At 36.3% G+C, this 19,623-nt stretch overlaps 1 protein-coding gene across 2 annotated transcripts; it reads left to right on the forward strand.

Annotated features, from left to right (window-relative positions):
• The first annotated feature begins 743 nt into the window (after window positions 1–743).
• On the forward strand, window positions 744–12,625 carry LOC145781995 (cytochrome P450 4F4-like). Of its 2 annotated transcripts, none has more exons than XM_082593717.1 (11): window positions 744–930; window positions 5,803–5,947; window positions 6,714–6,846; window positions 7,123–7,296; window positions 7,475–7,634; window positions 8,262–8,420; window positions 10,082–10,272; window positions 10,665–10,818; window positions 11,057–11,158; window positions 11,890–11,972; window positions 12,379–12,625. In XM_082593717.1, the coding sequence occupies exons 1-11, from the start codon at window positions 763–765 to the stop codon at window positions 12,545–12,547; spliced, it is 1,638 nt and encodes a 545-aa protein (XP_082449843.1). In that variant the 5' UTR covers window positions 744–762; the 3' UTR covers window positions 12,548–12,625. The 2 variants fall into 2 exon arrangements, with proteins under 2 accessions (XP_082449843.1, XP_082449844.1); XM_082593718.1 differs by having other exon boundaries at window positions 7,123–7,284.
• Window positions 12,626–19,623: the final 6,998 nt, after the last annotated feature.

The following is a 19,623-nucleotide window of genomic DNA, read 5'->3' on the forward strand; positions in this document are numbered from 1 at the left end:
CGTTCTATGAACTGTCGTTTGATAAATTGTCTTTTGATAAATTGTCGCGTCACGCTATTGCACATATTTTTAAGTAGGTGTGATATGTTGCTTTATACTAAATCATAATGTGCATATCGAGATTGAGGTGCGTCTCAGACTGTTATCTCACTACACTAAAATCTTTCCTTACGTTTGAGCACACATTACTTTGCTTTTTTGCTCAACTGATGCATAGCCTACAACCAGACTTGTTGCAAAGAAAGTTTAACTGTGTAATATAATTATGTTACCGACGTACCATACCAAAACAATAAAAGTTTAGATGACACAAAATTGCAGTTTATTTTGCATTGAGAAGTTTGTACATAAATACAAGCTCGCCAGCTTTTGCAGTGCCCAATCGATTTCGAACTTCTGATTGAAGCAGACCAAAAGTGGAAAAAACTTGCTCAAAAGCTATGTTTAGTGAACAACACTGTTTGTGAACTGCCAAGTAAACTAAGTTGCGTTTCAAAACATGCATAGCCTATAGCCTTAAGTATTTAAATATAACTTTTGTATTACAGAGAAGCAGTGAAACGTTTGTTGATGTATTTATTTTTATTTTAGCAAATAAAAAATCATTTGATTTTTTTAATTGATTTTTTTGATTTTTATTGTTTGATTTAAATCATGATTTAAATCAATGATTTAAATCATTTGATTTAAATCAGCCAACCCTGACCTCAAGTTGTTACCTCTTTTTATTCGTGCATAAGATTTTAAACTTTTGGATTAGCTATGTTTAATCTCTCTGCAACATGGGTAGCTTATGTGTTATTTATTGGGATTTTTGCTTTTGCATGTAAAACTTTATATCCATTTTGGGTAGAGCGAAAAAATGGAAGAAACCTTTTCAGGTATATGGATACACCAAAGCCACATTGGTTATTTGGAAATTTACTTGAGGTGAGTTTTCCTAGTTTGCAGTGAGTATGTGCAGATGTTATGTACAAATTGAAGTCCATTCTGTTCCAAAGACTTTTGCTCAGTTTTGTGTTTAGACAGCTTTTAATTTTTTTGTTTTAGCCATATGGATATCTTTGATTATGACAAAATATATATAAACCTATGTTATCACATCAAGCTTTTCGGTGAATGATTTTTTTTTAGAAAATGATGCTTTTTGATTGAATTTGTAATAAGTTTAACATAGATCATAACGAGGTCATAACTGACTTCCTTTCCAGTGTCATTCTAAATGTTGGATTGATATGTCCCATTGTAGTGCAGACCAAATCAGATAATTGCATGGTTAGTTTATTAAGCTTTTTATATGTTTAACTAATACTGTACCTATACACTATACATGATTATCCGAATGTGTTGTAGTCGGAGATTTTGGAATCTTACCGCAAGTAATAAAATGGTTTATGCCAATGGTTCTCAAACTGTGCGTCATAACACCCTGGTGATTCTTGTAGCAGTGCTGGTGGTGTTGCACTTTACTTAAAACAAGGCAATGTATTTAATGAGCGAAAAGACCTTTTGATTGATATACCCAATTGTGAAAATCTTTGGGTTGAAATTGTGCAAAAAAACTCACCAAATATTATTGTAGAGTCATATATCGTCATCCTAGTTACGCTTTTTCTGCATTCAAAGACAAAATAATTGATTCTTTAAATAAATTAGAAAACTCTCGATGTAAATACATAATTTGTGGAGATATAAATATTGACTTGTTAAAGGCAGCAAAGTCTCCTGCAGTATTAAATTATAAAGAAGCCCTTGAAGCTGCAGGCTGCCAGTCATTGATAACAAGTGCAACTAGATTTTGTGGAGAATCTAATCCAAGCCTACTAGATCACATCTACACAAACATAACTTGTAACCAAAATGCCTATGGCATTTGCTTACATGACATCTCTGATCATTTACCTATTTTCTTATGTGTTAAAAATTATAATGTAGTGTGTAATTCACCCACTAAAAAAATTTGAAGCTTAAAAAAACTTTTGTCTTGACAGCTTCCTATGCGATTTAGAGTCTAATTTGAATGAAGTAAATAGTGATTGTAATGATGCAGACAACTTGATGCACTCTTTTATTATGCGATTTCAAGTAACACTAGATAAACATGCACCACTTAGAAACATGTCGAGAACTGAAATTAAGCTCTCTAACAAACCATGGATAACAAAAAACAGACTATTTAGATATTGGATAAAAAATAAAAACGAATCAGCAAAGAGGAAATACAAAGCATATTGCAATAAGCTGAATCATTTGAAACAATCACTGAAAAATCAACATTATAAAAAAAAGTTTGAAGAAACAAAAAGTGACTCCAAGAAAACATGGAAGATCATTCATGAGATGATAGAGGGGAAAAGAAATTCGAATAATAAAAAGCTTCCTTCAACTATGACTATAAATGATAAAAGCTATAAAACAGATTCTATTGAATTCATTAGTTTATTAAATAATTACTTCACAAATATTGGAACTTCAATGGCAGCTAAAATTCCAAATTCAAATGTAAATTTTGAATCATTCATGTTAAACAGAAAATGTTCTTCTTTTGGCTTTCCTGATATAAATGAGATAGAAGTATCTGATGCTATAAGGAGCCTCAAAGCAAATAAAGCTTCAGGCATTTTTGAAATACCTTCTAAATTTATCAAAATGGCTAATGTAATTATATGCCCTTTTTTAACAAAAGTACTGAATAAATGTGTCTTGCAAGAAATCTTTCCTGATGTACTCAAAAAGAGTCTGATAATACCTGTACCAAAAGTTAGTTCACCTTTACACTTTACAGATTTGCGACCAATTTCTTTATTGCCAACTTTTGCCAAAATTTTCGAAAAAAATGTATATAAACGGATGATGAATTTTATTGACAAATATAATATTTTAACCCCAGCTCAACATGGTTTTCGTGAAAATGATTCAACAAGTTTAGCATTGACAAAAATTTATGATGATTTACTTTCTAACTTGAATGATCATAAATACACATGCTCGGTTTTTGTTGATTTAAGTAAAGCTTTCGATACAGTTGATCATGGCATACTTTTAAAAAAACTTCACCATTATGGCTTTCGTGGCAAGTTTTTAGACGTTTTAACATCTTATCTAACAAATAGAATGCAAAGTACAAAAATTAACGGTAAGAATTCTAATTTCAATGTTGTTAAATGTGGTGTCCCACAGGGGTCAATCCTTGGTCCCTTGCTTTTTCTTCTTTATGTGAATGATCTTCCAAATGCATCTTCTTTTTCAACTACACTTTTTGCTGATGACTCAAACTTTCATATGTCAGATAAATGCCTGTCATCTCTCCAAAAAAATGTCAATAGAGAAATAGAAAAAATTGATGTGTGGATGAAATCCAATAAACTTTCATTAAATTATAGTAAAACTACTTATATGATCCTCTGCAACAAAAAAAGTGCAGCAGAAAATTTTAGTCTGTCCATCAGTGGCCGATCCATCGAAAGGAAGAAATGTATAAACTATCTAGGTGTAACTTTGGATGAGCGATTGACATGGGATAGTCATATCATTAATCTTAGAAAGCAGCTTGCAAAGGTCTGCGGCATAGCATTTAAGCTGAGATACATTGCCCCTTTAACAGTATTACGGGCTTTATATTATGCTTTGTTTCAATCCAAGATCCAATACTCGATTATAAATTGGGGAAGAGCAAACTCTACATTGCTTGCTCCACTACAAGTGTTACAAAACAAGTTCATTCGATCCTGCTTATTTTTGCCGAGGTCAACAAATACAACTGTTCTTTATCACCAATTTAATGTGCTCAGAATTGACGATATTATTAAATTAGAAACTGCAAAATTTATGTACAAATATGTGCACGAAATGCTGCCCCGGGCCTTTGCTGGCTGCTTTATTTTTGTAAATGAAATTCACCATCATAAAACCCGTCAGAACCAAAAAATGATTTATATTTGCCTTCTACAACGTCAAACTCTGGTAAGAAGATGCTATGTTTTAATGGAGTGAAACTATGGAATCAAGTACCAAAAGAAATAAAAAAAAAGTCTTACAATGTTTTTAAATTTAAATATAAATGTTTATTAAAGAATTTGTACAATGATCACTCCTGAAACGTATCATTCGCTTATTTCTCTACACAATGTTTTTTTTATGTTGCCCTGTGTTATTCCATTGTTAATGTATTGTTAATTCCATTGTTAATTTTTACAAATTAAAGTGCTGGTATTGTGCTATATATTATATACCGTATGTGTTAATGTTCTTAATTTTGGGTCTTTTGTTTAAATGTTTGGGTGGCAGCTGACTTTGGTGACCTTTTGGTCTTTCGCTGCCATCCTTGTTGTACGAATTATTTGTGTTTATTGTCTGTTTGCTTTTTGTGTCTTTCTTTTTCCCCAACAAAACAAAAAAATAAACTGAACTGTGCATCAATTAGAATTCCAAAGAGCATTAAACAAATACTGTTGCCTATTCGGTTTTCCAACTAAAAAATTTATATAAAAGAGATAGAAAAAAAAGGAATAGGATTCTTTTTACATAAGATGGCCAATGTATGTTATCTTCAAACTTCTTCTGTAGCAGTATTATTGTTCATCAATGCTTCTAGTTTAGAAATGCAAATGTTAGAGCCTAGCCTAGTAGCACTTAGTTTTTCCATGACTGCTGATGTTAAACAGATTTTGATTTCAAATGAAAAACAGTGAGAAATTCTTTGAAATTATTGCAGAAATTTTATTAGTTTTTGATAAAATTAGTATTGGAAAAAAATTAATTTAGCATATTTATAAGCTATTGATTTTTTTTATCCTGTGCATAGATGCATAGCTTATTTCGCAAACTGCAGCAATCGGACTTCTTTTATCTTTAACGATCTCTATGACATCACAAGATGAACTTTGACAGCCCTGTCTTTGTTTCAAGTGTGCTATTTTTAGATCTGTTGTAGTGTGATCCTTTGTCCATTCTTTTGCCTTAAGTAACGAAGTCCAGCTATGCAAAGATTACCGGTAGACCTTTGTGGCACGACGTCTTGCGCATGAGATCACAGCACGGGATTACATTGTTTTTTGTTTTTTTTAATGGCACGCATCTGTGTGGTGACCTTATTTTCTTTACTTCAATTTTGAACGTGGCAAACAGTTATGCTAAAGAAAAAAGGAATATTCTCCTTTCGCTGACTGGTAAACGTTTGTCAGGTGACTCTTTGTCCAGATGTTTGTAAGGAAAGACAATAAAATGATTAAATAAATGAAGTATGCAAACGAGAAGCAAATGCTGATACACTTATCTGATATACGGTAATATACTCCTTTAAGTGAATACATTAAACCGATAAATTTACTTAACATTATATAGGATTTGGTTTGGGATTTCAGATTTTGATACAATAAAACGATTGATCCATTTAAGTAGTATGCGCTTAACTGATTTCGTCTGTATTTACCTTACGTACAACTACTCCCACTGTCTGGTTTAATGTCATGGGTTCTGAGACTTAGAGGATGAGAGAGGATGTTTCTGAGACGAAGCCATGCTCTGTTGATTAGACTCTTTTCAGTGGATTGCATTTCTCGAATCTCCATGCACCATGAATATATGCAATTTAGCTGTTGAGTTGCAACTCTCAAAAGTCTTTGCTTTTGTATTGCATTTACTTTTTCTTGTGACTTTTTTGTGACCAGGAACTTTGTGACCACATACTACAAATAAGTAGTTTAAAGTCTGTACAAGTATATCAAACTGGATTAAATCTCCAACAAAATTTTAGGATAACGATTTTTGCAATCAATCAATTGCAATGTTTTATATTTTTAGGTGAATCCTAATGAGGAATCAATCATGAAAATAGGAAAAGATTGCATAAAGCATCCGAAAGTTGGGGCACTTTGGTTTGGACCTGCTGTGTCATATCTAATGCTTTTTCATCCGCATGTGCTGAAACCAGTTTTATCTCAACCTGGTAATGTTTTGTTGAGTTTGATAACACTGTCTGTTAGATAGTAGCCTATGCTATGATTGTAATAAAATGTTTTATAGTAAGTAGCGTTTCCTAAACTTTGGGTTGTGACCTGACTTGTGGTTTCAAAACAAGTTCTTTTGACATATCCCCAATAAAAGCATCAATAATCTTCCAAAGATAATAAAAAGTAACTAGTAAGCCGATACAAAAATGTTCTTTTATTGTATTTTAAAGGAAGCTGATTGTACTGTATTTCACTCTCAGTTCTTTATTTATCGGTTGTATTTGTCTTAGTTAGATATGAAATTATAATAATCAACTAGTCACAACTGTAATCGATCTGTGCATTAATAATGCACTGCATTATTGTATGGAAAGAAATGAAGTTGGTAATATTCATTTATTTATATATTCTATTCTATTGTGTATTAATGCTAGACAAAATGTTGGTTTTTGAAAGATATATTCGTACATTCCGTTAAACAAACTCAGACAAGTTTTGTCTGCAAACTCTAATCTAAACAATAGGAGGCTCATTGGGAGGTAAGTAGCAACTTGCCGACGATGGTTTATTTTGACCAAGAATAGGTTGTCAAAAACAGTCCTTATAATAATATCTGCTTGTGTGTGGAATGCTTAATAAAAAGAAAGCAACTCAAAACTGTTGATAAAACTCGGAAAACATTAAATTAAAAAAATTTCCACATAAATTCAACTTCTGTTAACTTTTCAAATTTACTAGTTGATATAAAAATACACTTTTCAGAGCCAAAGGACAATATAGCCTATCGTTTTATTAGGCCTTGGATAGGCGATGGCCTTTTAGTAAGTTCAGGGAAAAAATGGCACCGAAATCGTCATCTGCTAACAAGAGCATTTCATTTTGATGTTCTTAAACAGTAAGTGTGCGGATGTTTTGTTTATTTTACAGATTTTGGCTTCTCATGAAACCCAAGTATTAAGCCGAAAATGCATAAACACGGGAAACTGCAAGGGCGTATTTCTGCTTCATTAATGTACATGGAAAGATTTTTAATGTCGTCAATGATTATTATCGATATATCTTATTATTTCAAAAGTGAAACGTAGATTGCGAGGCTTATAGAGTTTTACATGATTATTATGTTATTATGACAAAGTTATAATATTTGTATAATGTTTTTGTTTTTTTGCAGGTATGTAAAGGTTTTTGATGATTGCGCGAAAATCATGCTTACTAAATGGGATACCAACAGAGATGGAATGCCTGTTGAGGTATATGGAGACGTAAGCTTGATGACGTTAGACATCATGCTCAGGTGTGCCATTTCTTATGAAACAGATTGCCAAACCTCCAGGTGCGTGGCAACGTAAGTTTTTTTAACAACCTCAACGTTTTTGTAAATAGTTCTCTGAATGCTGTGGTAGTTAATCATAAACTAAGCTATATTTAACTATTACTCGCTTGCGTTTACAAGCTTTTGTTATTTTTTGTTGAATGAGCAAATAGGTTATCTTTACACAAGTACTACAGCATCGCTGTTGCAGGTCAGAAAATAGATACATCACTTCCGTGTATTCCCTTACAACCATTGCAATGAAACGGATATTTAATCCATTTTATCACAGCGACTTCATTTTTTCGCTGACGCCCAGTGGAAGAAAATTTAAAGAAGCGTGTGATTATATCCATCAGTTTGATGAACAGGTGGCCTATGGAGTGTAGCGGTTATTTTAGAGTGGGATATATGCTTATATTTGTATTTTTATATTTCGATAACACTTGTTTCTATCTAGTCTTATACTTGATGTAAAAGTTTTGGATTGAGTGAAAGGGAATGCAAGAATGACAATCACTATTTCCATGCTTTTAAGTGTTTTGTAAAGACGTAATCGTGGGCTATCGATGGGAATCGAACTGGCGTCCTTCTGATCGTCGAGAAAACGCTCTCACCACCCCAGACAGCAAACCAGTCGTTTTTTACATAATGTAATTTTAAAATGATTTTACAATCGTTTTTTTATGTAATGCAAAAAACGATTGATTTTCTGTTTGGGTGGAATATATGAAAATCGCGCACAGATTTAGGACAAACCTGCCATCAGCACAAACGTTTTTTCACTTATTTATGAGCTGTGAAGTGTATTGCTTTGTGTCCGAGTTCTCTTTGATCATTAGTCTTGAGCAAGACAATGAACACTAATCCTTTAACTGAGTAGGCCTGTGGTGCTCGTTCCCGCTGTCACAATGTGACTTTTGGTTTTGTTTGTTATTTTTGTGGAGATGAATCCAAGCTTTGGACTATACCTTTTTTAATTTCACTTTTTGTTTAAGGTTATTAATGAAAGAAAAGCTTCTCTGCAAACTTTATTGAAGAAGAATAAAAATGAGGACCCTTCTTCTTTTCGCACAGATGACATTCAGCGCATAACTGACATTCGTCACGACAGAGGAGAATGGTTGGATTTTATGGACATATTGTTGCTGACCAGGGTATAACACTACGGTATTCAAGATGTACCACAATGAATTTTTTGTTGAAAACACATGCTAGTTTCCTAACAAGTCATTTTGTGTGTTCAGGATCAAAGATAGTGAATCTTATTAACTGAATGGCTCAAACATGAGATTTTAGTCTAAAAAAAGGGTCATAGATTAATTGGTGTGTCAATTGGCGAAAAAACACCAATCTGGTTGGCAGATTGCTGTTCATGCTCTAGGTTTCTAATGACCTACATTAACCCGAACTTCAAACCTTAGCATAACGCTGGTTGGATATGCTCAAGTCCAGACCCATCGAAAACGATTGGTTTGTTAATTAACAATAAAGACATCATGCTCACATAGTGACATAGGGAAGTATCAAATTCATGTTTCTACAGTATATTGTATTGCAGTGGCGGCTGGTGAGTTGTGGAAATGGGGGTGCTGCGTGTTCGCCGAAGGCGAATCCAACAGAGGAGGGGTTTTGGGAACCTCCCCCAGAAATTTTTGAAAAATCACATTTGATTAGGTGCATTCTGAGCGTATTTTCAGCTCTAAATTGTGATAAAAGTTTAAGATAAAACTGGCTTATTTAAGAGTTTCGTAAATGTGTAATATTTTGAAAGGGACGATCAACAAACAAATGTGAATAACGCGTTCTAGCTATTGTGCTGTCGTAGCATCTGAGCACCACAGGGTAATGTAACTCACATGGTAAAATATTAATATTCATTACAGTAACAGGCGGCAGGCCTGACTGTTCAGTCATAAATAACAGCTGCAAAGCTTAAAATCAAACAAGTGGTTAGTCATGTGAACAACGTTTAAAAGGCCAAATTAAAAAATGCCAAACAAAATTTTTTTGGGAAAAAAAAACAACAAAAAAGGCCAAAAAACTGCCAAATTTTGAAAAAATGCCAACCTGGCAACCTTGAATTGTGCTGTTTGTATCACAGCACAAGCGTTTGCTATTCGTTTGTACAGGCAACTTAAAAAAACACGCGGCTCGTTGACGTCACGATCGAGTGTTTGTTTTATTGTAACCTTGCGCAAAATATTTTACAGCACACAGAGTTGCCAAATATAATTTACACAGTCGGCAATTCTGTGAACAGAGAACATAAACTACATTTTGGGCAAAAGAAACGCTAAGATATTTGAGAAACTTTTCGTGAAAACTTTTGTGGGAGACTGGGAGTGCTGCAGCACCACAGCACACACTAGCGAGCCGCCCCTGCTGTATTGCCAGCTTAGTTTCGTTGCAACCGCGTTACTCTTACTCACTAAAACTGCGTTTCTAGCGTACTTATGGTACGTAACGAACCAATTTTTTGTCTTAACCTGTCTTTACGCCATGTAGTTGAAGATTTAGATTAAGTGCACGGGAAGGCAAGGAAGCCAATCTTTGTGTCTACCTTCAGGCATGCCTTTAAGTGTCCTGCCGAAGACACAGCCGCATGCTCTTGAGAGATGTCAAACCGGCGCCCTTTCTAGTGCCGCTCCAACGCTCCACCCGACTATGCAGTCGACGAACCACCGAAGTATGGTATTGGTTTATCATTAAGGCTGCTTTGAGTTGCAGTCCTATGCACCCGTATTTGTGTATGATCGCCCGATTTGTATTATCCGACTTGTTACTTTACCCTTCAAAACATCGCATTTTTTTAAAGGACGAAGATGATAATGGATTGTCCGATCGTGAAATTCGAGACGAAGTTGACACGTTTTTATTTGAAGGACATGACACAACAGCTAGTGGTATTTCATGGGCTTTTTATTGCTTGGCTATTTATCCCCAATATCAGGAGAAATGCCGTAATGAGGTTGTTCGAGTAATTGGAAATAAAGCAGAAATAGAATGGTAGGTCTACTAGACCTTTAGCCTACAATATATTTCCTTGAATACTTGTTTAGTTGTTTGTGAAGTTTACTTTCCATTTCACATGGCAATATTCGCTGAAAATGGAAGACTGTCGATAAGCAGAAGTTTTTTTATATTTTGTATCGTTTAAATCGATATACCTTATATCTGATTATATATCTAGCTAGGCAGATTGTACTATCGTACTAGGCCCATACTCTTTTAATTCGTATATGTGATGTGTGTGTGATCCAACAAAAAAATAGTGCGACTGTCAACATGTATTAATCCGAAAACTAAACTGCTTTCTTGAACAATGAACTTCACTAAAAAAGCTATACAAGATTCTGACAAATTTTCATGACATGCTATATGTGGTTGTTATGATTCAGGTCGGACCTATCAAAACTTCCATATCTTACGATGTTTATTAAGGAGGTCTTGAGACTCTACCCGCCTGTGTTTGCTATTGCTCGACGCATACAAAATCCTATTACTTTCCCACGAGGCTTTGGAGAAGATCAAAGATGCCACAACGATACTCCGGTAACACGTAATCAGTGATAGCAATGGTGTGTACGGGTAGCTATTGGTTGTTATTTTTTACATGATGTCATAATTGTGCGATGAAGCGTAGGCTACGTGCTTTATAAAGGAAAAGGTTGACCGACGCCGAAGATCTTCCTGAAAGACTCAGCATTTTCCAATCTTTATCTTCAAACTGTAAAAACTCTTGCATTGTAAAAAGCATCGACTCATCGTTGTTATTCGTTATGCATTGTAGGATAACCCAGAAACTTGCAAACTCACTATCCAGCCCCCGCTGAATATTGGAATGCCGTTGCTTGTCCTGCATAGAAACGAAACCGTATGGGACGATCCTGCGGTTAGTTATAATTTCTATTTTTATCTGTAAATTGGTAGACAAAAACAGCACCGGTATAAGCCTAGTCAATGAAGGCATGGATGCTGTTGAACACTTCGATTACTTTTACTCAAGGTCGTCAGTTTAGTATAGAATTGTCCGCAGTGTTGTCATTTTAACTCAGCAGCGAGTTGATAAATTATAGTTCGGTGCTCACTTTATCCCACAAAATCAAGCATTTGAATCCTGTGACCCTGATTGTACACCCGAAAAGTTAGTTAATGCCGTTCATCTTTTCCCAGTGGAAACATACAACAGAACGGAACAGGCCTATTTTATGTTGCATAGGCTACACTTTGGTATAATGAGACCTTCCGATCTTCCATGTTCATGTCCCCTCATGTTCAATTAATAGACATAAGATGACATCATTTTGCGGGTTGTTCAGTTGTTTAGAGCTCTGCAGAAGCTGCTCAATGTAGATCAGTGGTTCCCGACCTGCATGCACTCGCGACCCTTGGTCTCAGTCATACACTAACTTCAAATGACGTATTTTAAAAAAAAATAGCCCATTTACCATGGTGGTTTAGTTTGTTTGTTTGGAAACATATTCTAACACTAGATTTGAGTATGCTTCTTTTTTGTAATCTCAATTTCAAAAGGGTTAAGCAAGGCTTTGCGACGTCTCGTTTGGGAACTTCTGATTTAAAGATCAAGTCGCTTTGCTTATTGGTTGTAAACTTGCCTTGTAGGTTTTTGATCCGTCTAGATTTGAAAGCCAACATTGTATGTCAAGATCACCATTCGCCTATCTTCCGTTTTCCGCCGGACCAAGGTAGAGTTTAAGCTGCGTTTGTGAATCATTGGTTCTTATGTTTAAGGAATGGAACTTTTATCAGTTGCCCTGTGGTTCTCAAAACATTTTAGTTTGTTAATGTTAGTTTAGTTTTCGTGCAGAAAAAGCTGATAGTTGTAACTATGTCTTATCGATTGACGGAATCTTCATTCTTAGAATGAAAAAGTGTGTAGGAAGCTTAGCTTGACCTGGTAGAATTGCATAAGTTACTTGTAGAGCTATTGAACTACTGACGAATAAGCTGCACTGTAAGAAGATTTGACCTGATGGTTATGATTAAAAGTGTCTTGGTAGTGCTATTACAGGCTACAGAAGGTAATTTATTGAATAAAAACTTGTTAGGCTACTTCATCTTTACATCGTGGTTTTCTTTAAACTTCTGCAGAAATTGCATCGGTCAGAATTTTGCAATGAATGAAATGAAAGTGGCGTTGGTCAATGCTCTGCAACGGTTTCGATTTTTCGTTGACAAAGATTGCCCAAGACCGGAAATGATGCCCATGATAGTTTTGAAGGCAACTGACGGGATTCATATAAAACTTGAAAAACTTTGAAAAAAGTTACTTCTTCATTAAGATAATATTTATCGCATTTTTAATTTCAATAATTGTATTAAAAATTATTACCAACGATTGCCTAGTTCTACAATTTTTTGCTTCTGCTTCTGACAGTTCTTTTAATTTTGCTTTTGATTTAGCCTAATAAATACCTACGTAGTCTTCAATTGCAATTTACTTTGAAGAAACAGTGTAACTTGTTTTGACAAAAGATGATGGGAGAACATAGAATCGAGACAGCCGATGCCGTATAAAATACAAAACCTATTATGAGAGTTTAGTGAGGTATTTCTGATTTTGTCAGTGTTGTTAAAGTCTCATAGGCTGCAATATTTAACGTCGAACAAAGAAGAACAATAGGCTGCAGGATCAAGGCTGCAGGATCAAGGCTGTTTTATTGTAATAAAAGTGATCTTCAAATATTTAAATAATAGGAGATGTTCTACTGGTGCAAATTGAGCTAAACTATCACAAGATGTATACAGTGACAATTTGCTTTTATTCCGACGTTTCGTCAATCAGACACGACTGACTTCTTCAGGGGCTAGACCATGTCACTGTATACATCTTGTGATAGTTTAGCTCAATTTGCACCAGTAGAACATCTTCTATTATTTAATTTAATGCCTGGTGAACAGCCTCATTCAATTTTCAGCTTCAAATATTTGTTAATATCCTGAAAAGTCAGTGTTAACTTGTTGCTAATTCGTTCTTGCATCGGCTATAGCCTACGTTCGCTTTAGTACCCTTGCATTGACACTTGACAGGCCTACTTTGTTTGATAAGTCAACCTTCAGAAGTAACATAGGTCAGGCTACCTATGTTTAGGCCTAGTTTAAAAAAACGCAGGCTACTGGGCCTATTCTAAAGTAAACGAAAATTCTCTGAAGCTATTGTCCCTTATACGCCTAATAGGCTAGTAACCACCAGCCAGTAGCGAAAGGCTAGCTTTCACTAAGGCTAAAAATGTAGATCTGTATGACCATGTTATACGTAAGGCATTAGGCTACCAAAGGGATATCTTGACACTGCGGGATGCGAAACTCGAAATCTGCCCGTCCAACTGAAGGGCTAACCATGCTGTTTATAGTGTATGGCACAATGCCGTGTCACTGCATGAGAATATTTGTTTTGTAGCCTACTGGCTGTTTTCACTTGATCGTTTCATTAAAGTGGTAGCTATGTGCTGCGTTTTTGACAAAAATATTAATATTTCATAACTTTATTGCCTATTGCACACTGCACAGAGATGTCTTGACACTACGGGATGCGAAACTCGAAATCTGCTCGTCTATTGGCGTCCAACTGAAGGGCTAACTATGCTGTCTACATCGTATCGCACAATGCCGTGCTACTGCATGAGAATTTTTTTGCACTGTCAGTTTTCACTTGATCGTTTCATTAAAGTGGTATTTGTTACGTTTTTTACAAAAGTATTAATATTTCATAAGTTTATTGCCTATTAGGCTACGTAATAAAGTTACATGGAGAACGGACAAAATAAGAAAAACAACGACTATTGCCATATTGTGCATTACCTTGGCTAGCATGTAGGGCAAAGTGGGGCGTGTTGTCACAATTTTTACAAATCAGCATATATCTCGTTCTGTGCCAATGATATCGAGATGCTAGATAGTGCAATTGAAAGAGGTAGGGCTTATCATTCGACTTCTTTTAGCTACAGCTAAAGTTTTTCTACATTATTTCGTTTTTACATAAATGCATGTTTAATGCAAGTAAAATGGGCTGTGACAACACGCCCCACCCCGGGGCGTGTTGTCACAAAATTTCTGCACATGCTTTATGATTAAAATATGGCAGCAACCAATAAAAAATGGTTTTAATACAGGCTGAACGAATAAAAAAAATATGCGAAATGCAAAGAAATTAATTTACAACATATTGGTAAAAAGTTTATGCCCATTGTCAAAAGCAATAAAAATGTCATCTTGAGAATTATGTGTCACTATCAAATATATGTGTGTATCATTTATCTAATATTAATTTTTATTTCTAAAAACGCGTTGTATTTCAACAAATACGCATATTACGGTACCTCGTTGTATAAGCAAAAATATTTTATTATATTTCTTAGCATCAAAAATGCACATCATGTGGTTTCAACAACCATGTGTACATCTCTACTTGCATGTCTTATCTGTTTGGTATGATGAAAAGAGCAGGCTTAAAGCAAACGAATGGTATCTTTCCTGATCAGTTATGATCATACCTTAGTTTGCCAGACCATTTTTTAGTTTAGTTATAAAACCTGATTTTGCCCAAAATTCAATGGCACTCCTCATAATTTCAGCTGTGGTGACAAATTTATTAACCTTCACTGCTTGTACGAAAGAGAACTGAAAACCATGCCTTCCATTGAAAACTAGTAGTTATACGCTTGGGTTATCACATGGAAATCGTGCTGTGACAACACGCCCCACTTTGCCCTACACAAAACAATTAAAAATAATGCACATCAATATCATTGGACAATTAGCCTAACTTAGATAGCCTATTATAATAACTACAAACTGTAACCACAATCAAGTGATGACATAAATTCAAATATTCGCAGTCTTGCGTGAACAACCACTCGTAAGCTTGCGAACTGTTCGAGCCATCTTTGCGGGTTCCTCGCGCCTGGGAGCTTCACACGTTTATTCTATGAAAATGTTCACCTTCCAAATCCACGCTTTGCTTTTGTTGGAGCTGTTAAGAATGCCGCAGAGACGTCATTCGACTTGTAGGCTGATGAAGCTTGTCACAATTAACCACTCGGCAGTCGTGGCCGAGTGGTTAGCGCGTTGGGCGCGCAGTCGAGACCCTGCATGTTCGACTCCAGCCACCCACACTTGCTGTTGTTTCTCTGGGCAAGAAACTTTACGATAATTGCCTCTACCCAGTGATCGATTTCGAGTAATAGGTAGTACCAAATTTAAGTCATAAGTAGAGTACACAACCGGAAACAGACATTGCAGTCGGCTGCAGCGTGGGTCAGGTGTACGTCGGAAGGCGTACACCGATGCATAGCGCTCAAGTCCGCTTTCCGCAATGCAGGATAAAGATAATAAAACAAACAAAACAAAACAAACAATAGGCCACTATAACTTTGAATTGATTGTGAAAACTTCGTTTAATTGTTTCGCCAAAAAACTAAAACGTTTGAACGTTCCCAGGCTTTGACTTTGAAAGTAGACGGAAAGAGGAAACGGGAACGTTCAAAAGGAACAGGTGAAGAATCAGGCAGAAAAAGTCGGACTGAAGGAAAGAAGATACGATGGATGGAGTGAGTGAGATGAAGAATAGCAGTAAAGGCAATTTCTTTAAGGAAAGAATCGGCCACCCCCACTAGATGGGGACAAAACCAAATTTGGATGATAATGACACTAATGTCGAAGTTTTGAAATAAGATCAAAAGACTAGTGGCAAAGTGTTTAAAAGACTTATTTCAATGCTTTTTTTGTCATGTAAAACTGAACAAAAATGGTTCAAAAAAAAAAGTAGTGACGATTTCAAATTCTCAATATATCTGCTTTATTTTAAGGATCTCACGGATATGAATAAATCTGTCTGTTTTATTATTTAACTCAAATTTTGAAAATACTGTATTGAAAAACAAACAAAAATTTAAAATTGAAGAAATATTCTGGAATCTGGATTCAAAAAACTGAACAGGCCATGAGACCCGTCATTAAAGCAGGTAAACACTTTCTTTTTTCAGAGATTACAGTAAAAGCGACAGAAAAACGCATCGAAAAATTGTGAAGCCTATTATCACGTTAGTTGGTGAAATTGAAAGGTTGGTGAAAATAATTGGGGACAAGTGGTTGTGTTTGGAAAAATTATGTGTCGACCTCGACAGTGAGGATTGGAGAAGCCCACCAATTTAGGCTTGGCAACACTGGAAAAACAGCACATTTTTTGTCACAATTTTTTAAGTTTGAGACTTTGAGTGGTTGAGTGTTTGTTTGTTTGTTTTTCATATATTTATCCTGCATTGTGGGAAAGCGGACTTGAGCGCTATGCATCGGTGTACGCCTTCCGACGTACACCTGACCCACGCTGCAGCCGACGGCAATGTCTTTCCGGTTGTGTACTCTACTTATGACTGAAATTTGGTACCGTACTACCCATTACTCGAAATCAATCACTGGGTAGAGGCAATTATCGTAAAGTTTCTTGCCCAGAGAAACAACAGCAAGTGCGGGTGGCTGGAGTCGAACATGCAGGGTCTCGACTGCGAGCCCAACATGCTAATCACTCGGCCACTGTTGACTGGTTGGGTCATTGGATGTTTCATGTGGGTGTCACCAACTTGGTGAGATAAATAGGCTACAATGGGCCAGACGGCAAAGTAAATGTCCTATTTTTGTATCGCATGCTTTGCATACTGCTATAGAAATCAAGCAAGTATAGTTTCCATAGGCCACATCAAAAATACTAGCTTTGAAAGAATTAATATAATAGCCATGGATTTCTACTAGATAAAAGCAAACCGCAAAATAACCACAAAAGGTCATCAAGTCAGCTGCCACCAATGGGCCCAAAGAACAAAATAAATTTGAAATGGATTATAGCACTAGGCATCTTACGGTAGGTTACGGTATGTCAACCCAACCACCAATCCATCATATACGGTATGTTTCGGTAAATAATAATATTATATACAATACGGCAGTCGGCGTCGATTTTTTCTTAGAAGAGAGGAGTTCTGGGTGGGCGAGAGTTTTTAAACAGATTTCATTGAATGTGCATGTTCACAAATTCGCAATGGTTAGTCTTTCTCACAAAGACTGCGTTTAGCGTCGCAGCACTGCAGCAGCAATTAAGCTTTAATAGGTTTGATGTTTGCTTTCTTGCGCCGATCTTATGAGCGCTGCTAAACTAAACAAACTTCTTTTATGTTTTCCTTTGCAACCTAAAAAGCGCGTGACTCGTGACCTGTTATCTTTAAAGTGGCGTCTTCGGATTTGCCGCAAAATGTTCGGACAGGTGACTACAGTAACAAGTACCATCAGGGTTAAGACGCATCCACTGGAATTTGGAAAAAAAGCTTTATTTGCAACACACAACCTTCTCGAGCCGGAAGCTGATCTGGCAGCATGCTAACGTCAAATGGAGCAGGAAGAGATCCATGGCTCATGCTGTCTTCTACAATTGCCTGAGACATTGACTTCACCACTGTCCATCCTTGAAGCATTGCTTTCTTCATCAATGTCATCTCTGCGTTCATTCGTGCTGGACGTGGTTTCTTCAGCGTTTTCATCTCGACGCCTTTTGGAAGCTGATTTTAAGAATGCGCGAATAGATGTTTGACTTTGCTTCATGTTTAACTTTTCAATAATGAAATGATAACATCGCGCGGTGCCCCAATTTATACTCAGCAACAAGTTTGTGAGAAAAGATTTGTAAAAAGCGATTGTTTCAGTACGTCTTTACTTTGTATCGGTTATTTTATTGTCATGTTCATTGTGATGTCATATTCATATTCCCTTACGCTGACCCCAGTGTGTGGTAGTTGCCGTAGCAACAACAATGCAGTGAGTACCGCCTTTTTTTCAACACAGCGTTGTTGTGAAATTGCTTTCTGTCGAATACATAGCAGAGACATCTAGCGTAAAACAAGAAGTTGCGCTGCAGTTGGTTGGATAATTCAGCGTTTAACAAAAATGGAAATAATTGTAACAAACACTTCATAAGTGTCATGAAAACAGGGTGGGCGAAACATATTTTGCCCACCCTCGTTTCACGGCAGGGTGGGCTCCGCCCACCCGGCCCACCCTATTTCGACGCCTATGCAATACGGCAATGTAAGTCAGCTAATGAGCATATTACAATACGACGTACGGTACTTTCCCTTTTTAACCTTCCAAATGCACAGCTGAGAACAGTATAGCCTAATATTATAGCACGTTATTACATTTAAGCTACACCAGGGCTTCCCAAACTGGGGGTCGAACTTCAGGGGTCGCAGAGAGTATACCAATGTTACGTAAAATAGTGCATATTATCCTATGGTACTTTTCAGACGTTTTTTTTTTATAACGCAGTTGTTAAAACTGATGTAACTGTTCAAAACATTGTTCTTAACTGAGTTGTAGATTCTGCGTATATAATATACAGTGTTGTACGCGTCATTGAAATAATTTGACAGCGTCAGCGCGAATTGCCTAAAAACTTTACGGCGTAAAGGACTGCGTAAGCTCTTAAAGAAATTAACGGCGTCAGCGCTAATTTCTAGCACTATTTTTTGCCAGCGTCTCATAAGACGGAAATATTTCAACCAAGTTTAGGCTAACAATAGCTATAAATAAAGAGCAGGTATTATGTTTTGAGACTGTATTGTAATTAGCTGCTCAGCCTATTAGTTATTTCCTTGCAGAAAAACAAGCATTTCAAAACGTTTGTCTGACAATCTGCTGCGTTTGGGACGCATATTCAGGGGCGCTGGAGCGATTTTTGACTGGATGGGCAGGAGTATGAAAAAAGGGCACTTTTGTTGCTGAAAGGCCAATCTTTTTGTAAGTTTTAAGATAAGATATAGCGATAATGCTCATCTATCAGCTCATTATCGAGTAATGATACAAGTGTCCGCTATACAAACAACAATGGCACGGAAGGGCATCATGCTATTTTATAATGATGTAATATAACTTACTGTGATGGAGAATTTTGTGTCGTGAATATTATTTTGAGGCAAAAATAGAACATTATAATTAGGCTAAAAGCAAATAGCATAAATTGTTATATTGCAAAGTGTGCAGTAGCTTACATGACCTTAAAAGGGCACCATTGCCCCCTCTTCCTTCCCCATCCACAGAAATTTGAGGGCAGGGGGGCCTCTGCTCCCCCCCGCTTCCGGCGCCCCTGCGCATATTGTCCTTTCCAAGTGAAAACATGCGTTCCACAGCAGCGCTGGTTGGTATTGGTGTGTTGTAGGCCTATTTCAAAAACAAGTTGAAAACGTTTAGTCGGAAAGGTATCACTGTTCCAAGCGTGCTGTGATAGGTTAGCATGTATAAATCTTTTAACGAGGTCCACTGCACCAACATCGCTCTTTTCAGGGGCATAGA

This window comes from Aplidium turbinatum, chromosome 13, assembly GCF_918807975.1.
Source record: "Aplidium turbinatum chromosome 13, kaAplTurb1.1, whole genome shotgun sequence".
NCBI lineage: Eukaryota > Metazoa > Chordata > Ascidiacea > Aplousobranchia > Polyclinidae > Aplidium > Aplidium turbinatum.

Coding starts and splice junctions, on each gene's coding strand:
- LOC145781995 (XM_082593717.1), top strand. CDS start 763: ATGTTTAATCTCTCTGCAACATGGGTAGCTTATGTGTTATTTATTGGG. Junction 7,635..8,261: donor TCCATCAGTTTGATGAACAG/GTGGCCTATGGA, acceptor TTTTTGTTTAAG/GTTATTAATGAAAGAAAAGC. Junction 8,421..10,081: donor ACATATTGTTGCTGACCAGG/GTATAACACTAC, acceptor ATTTTTTTAAAG/GACGAAGATGATAATGGATT.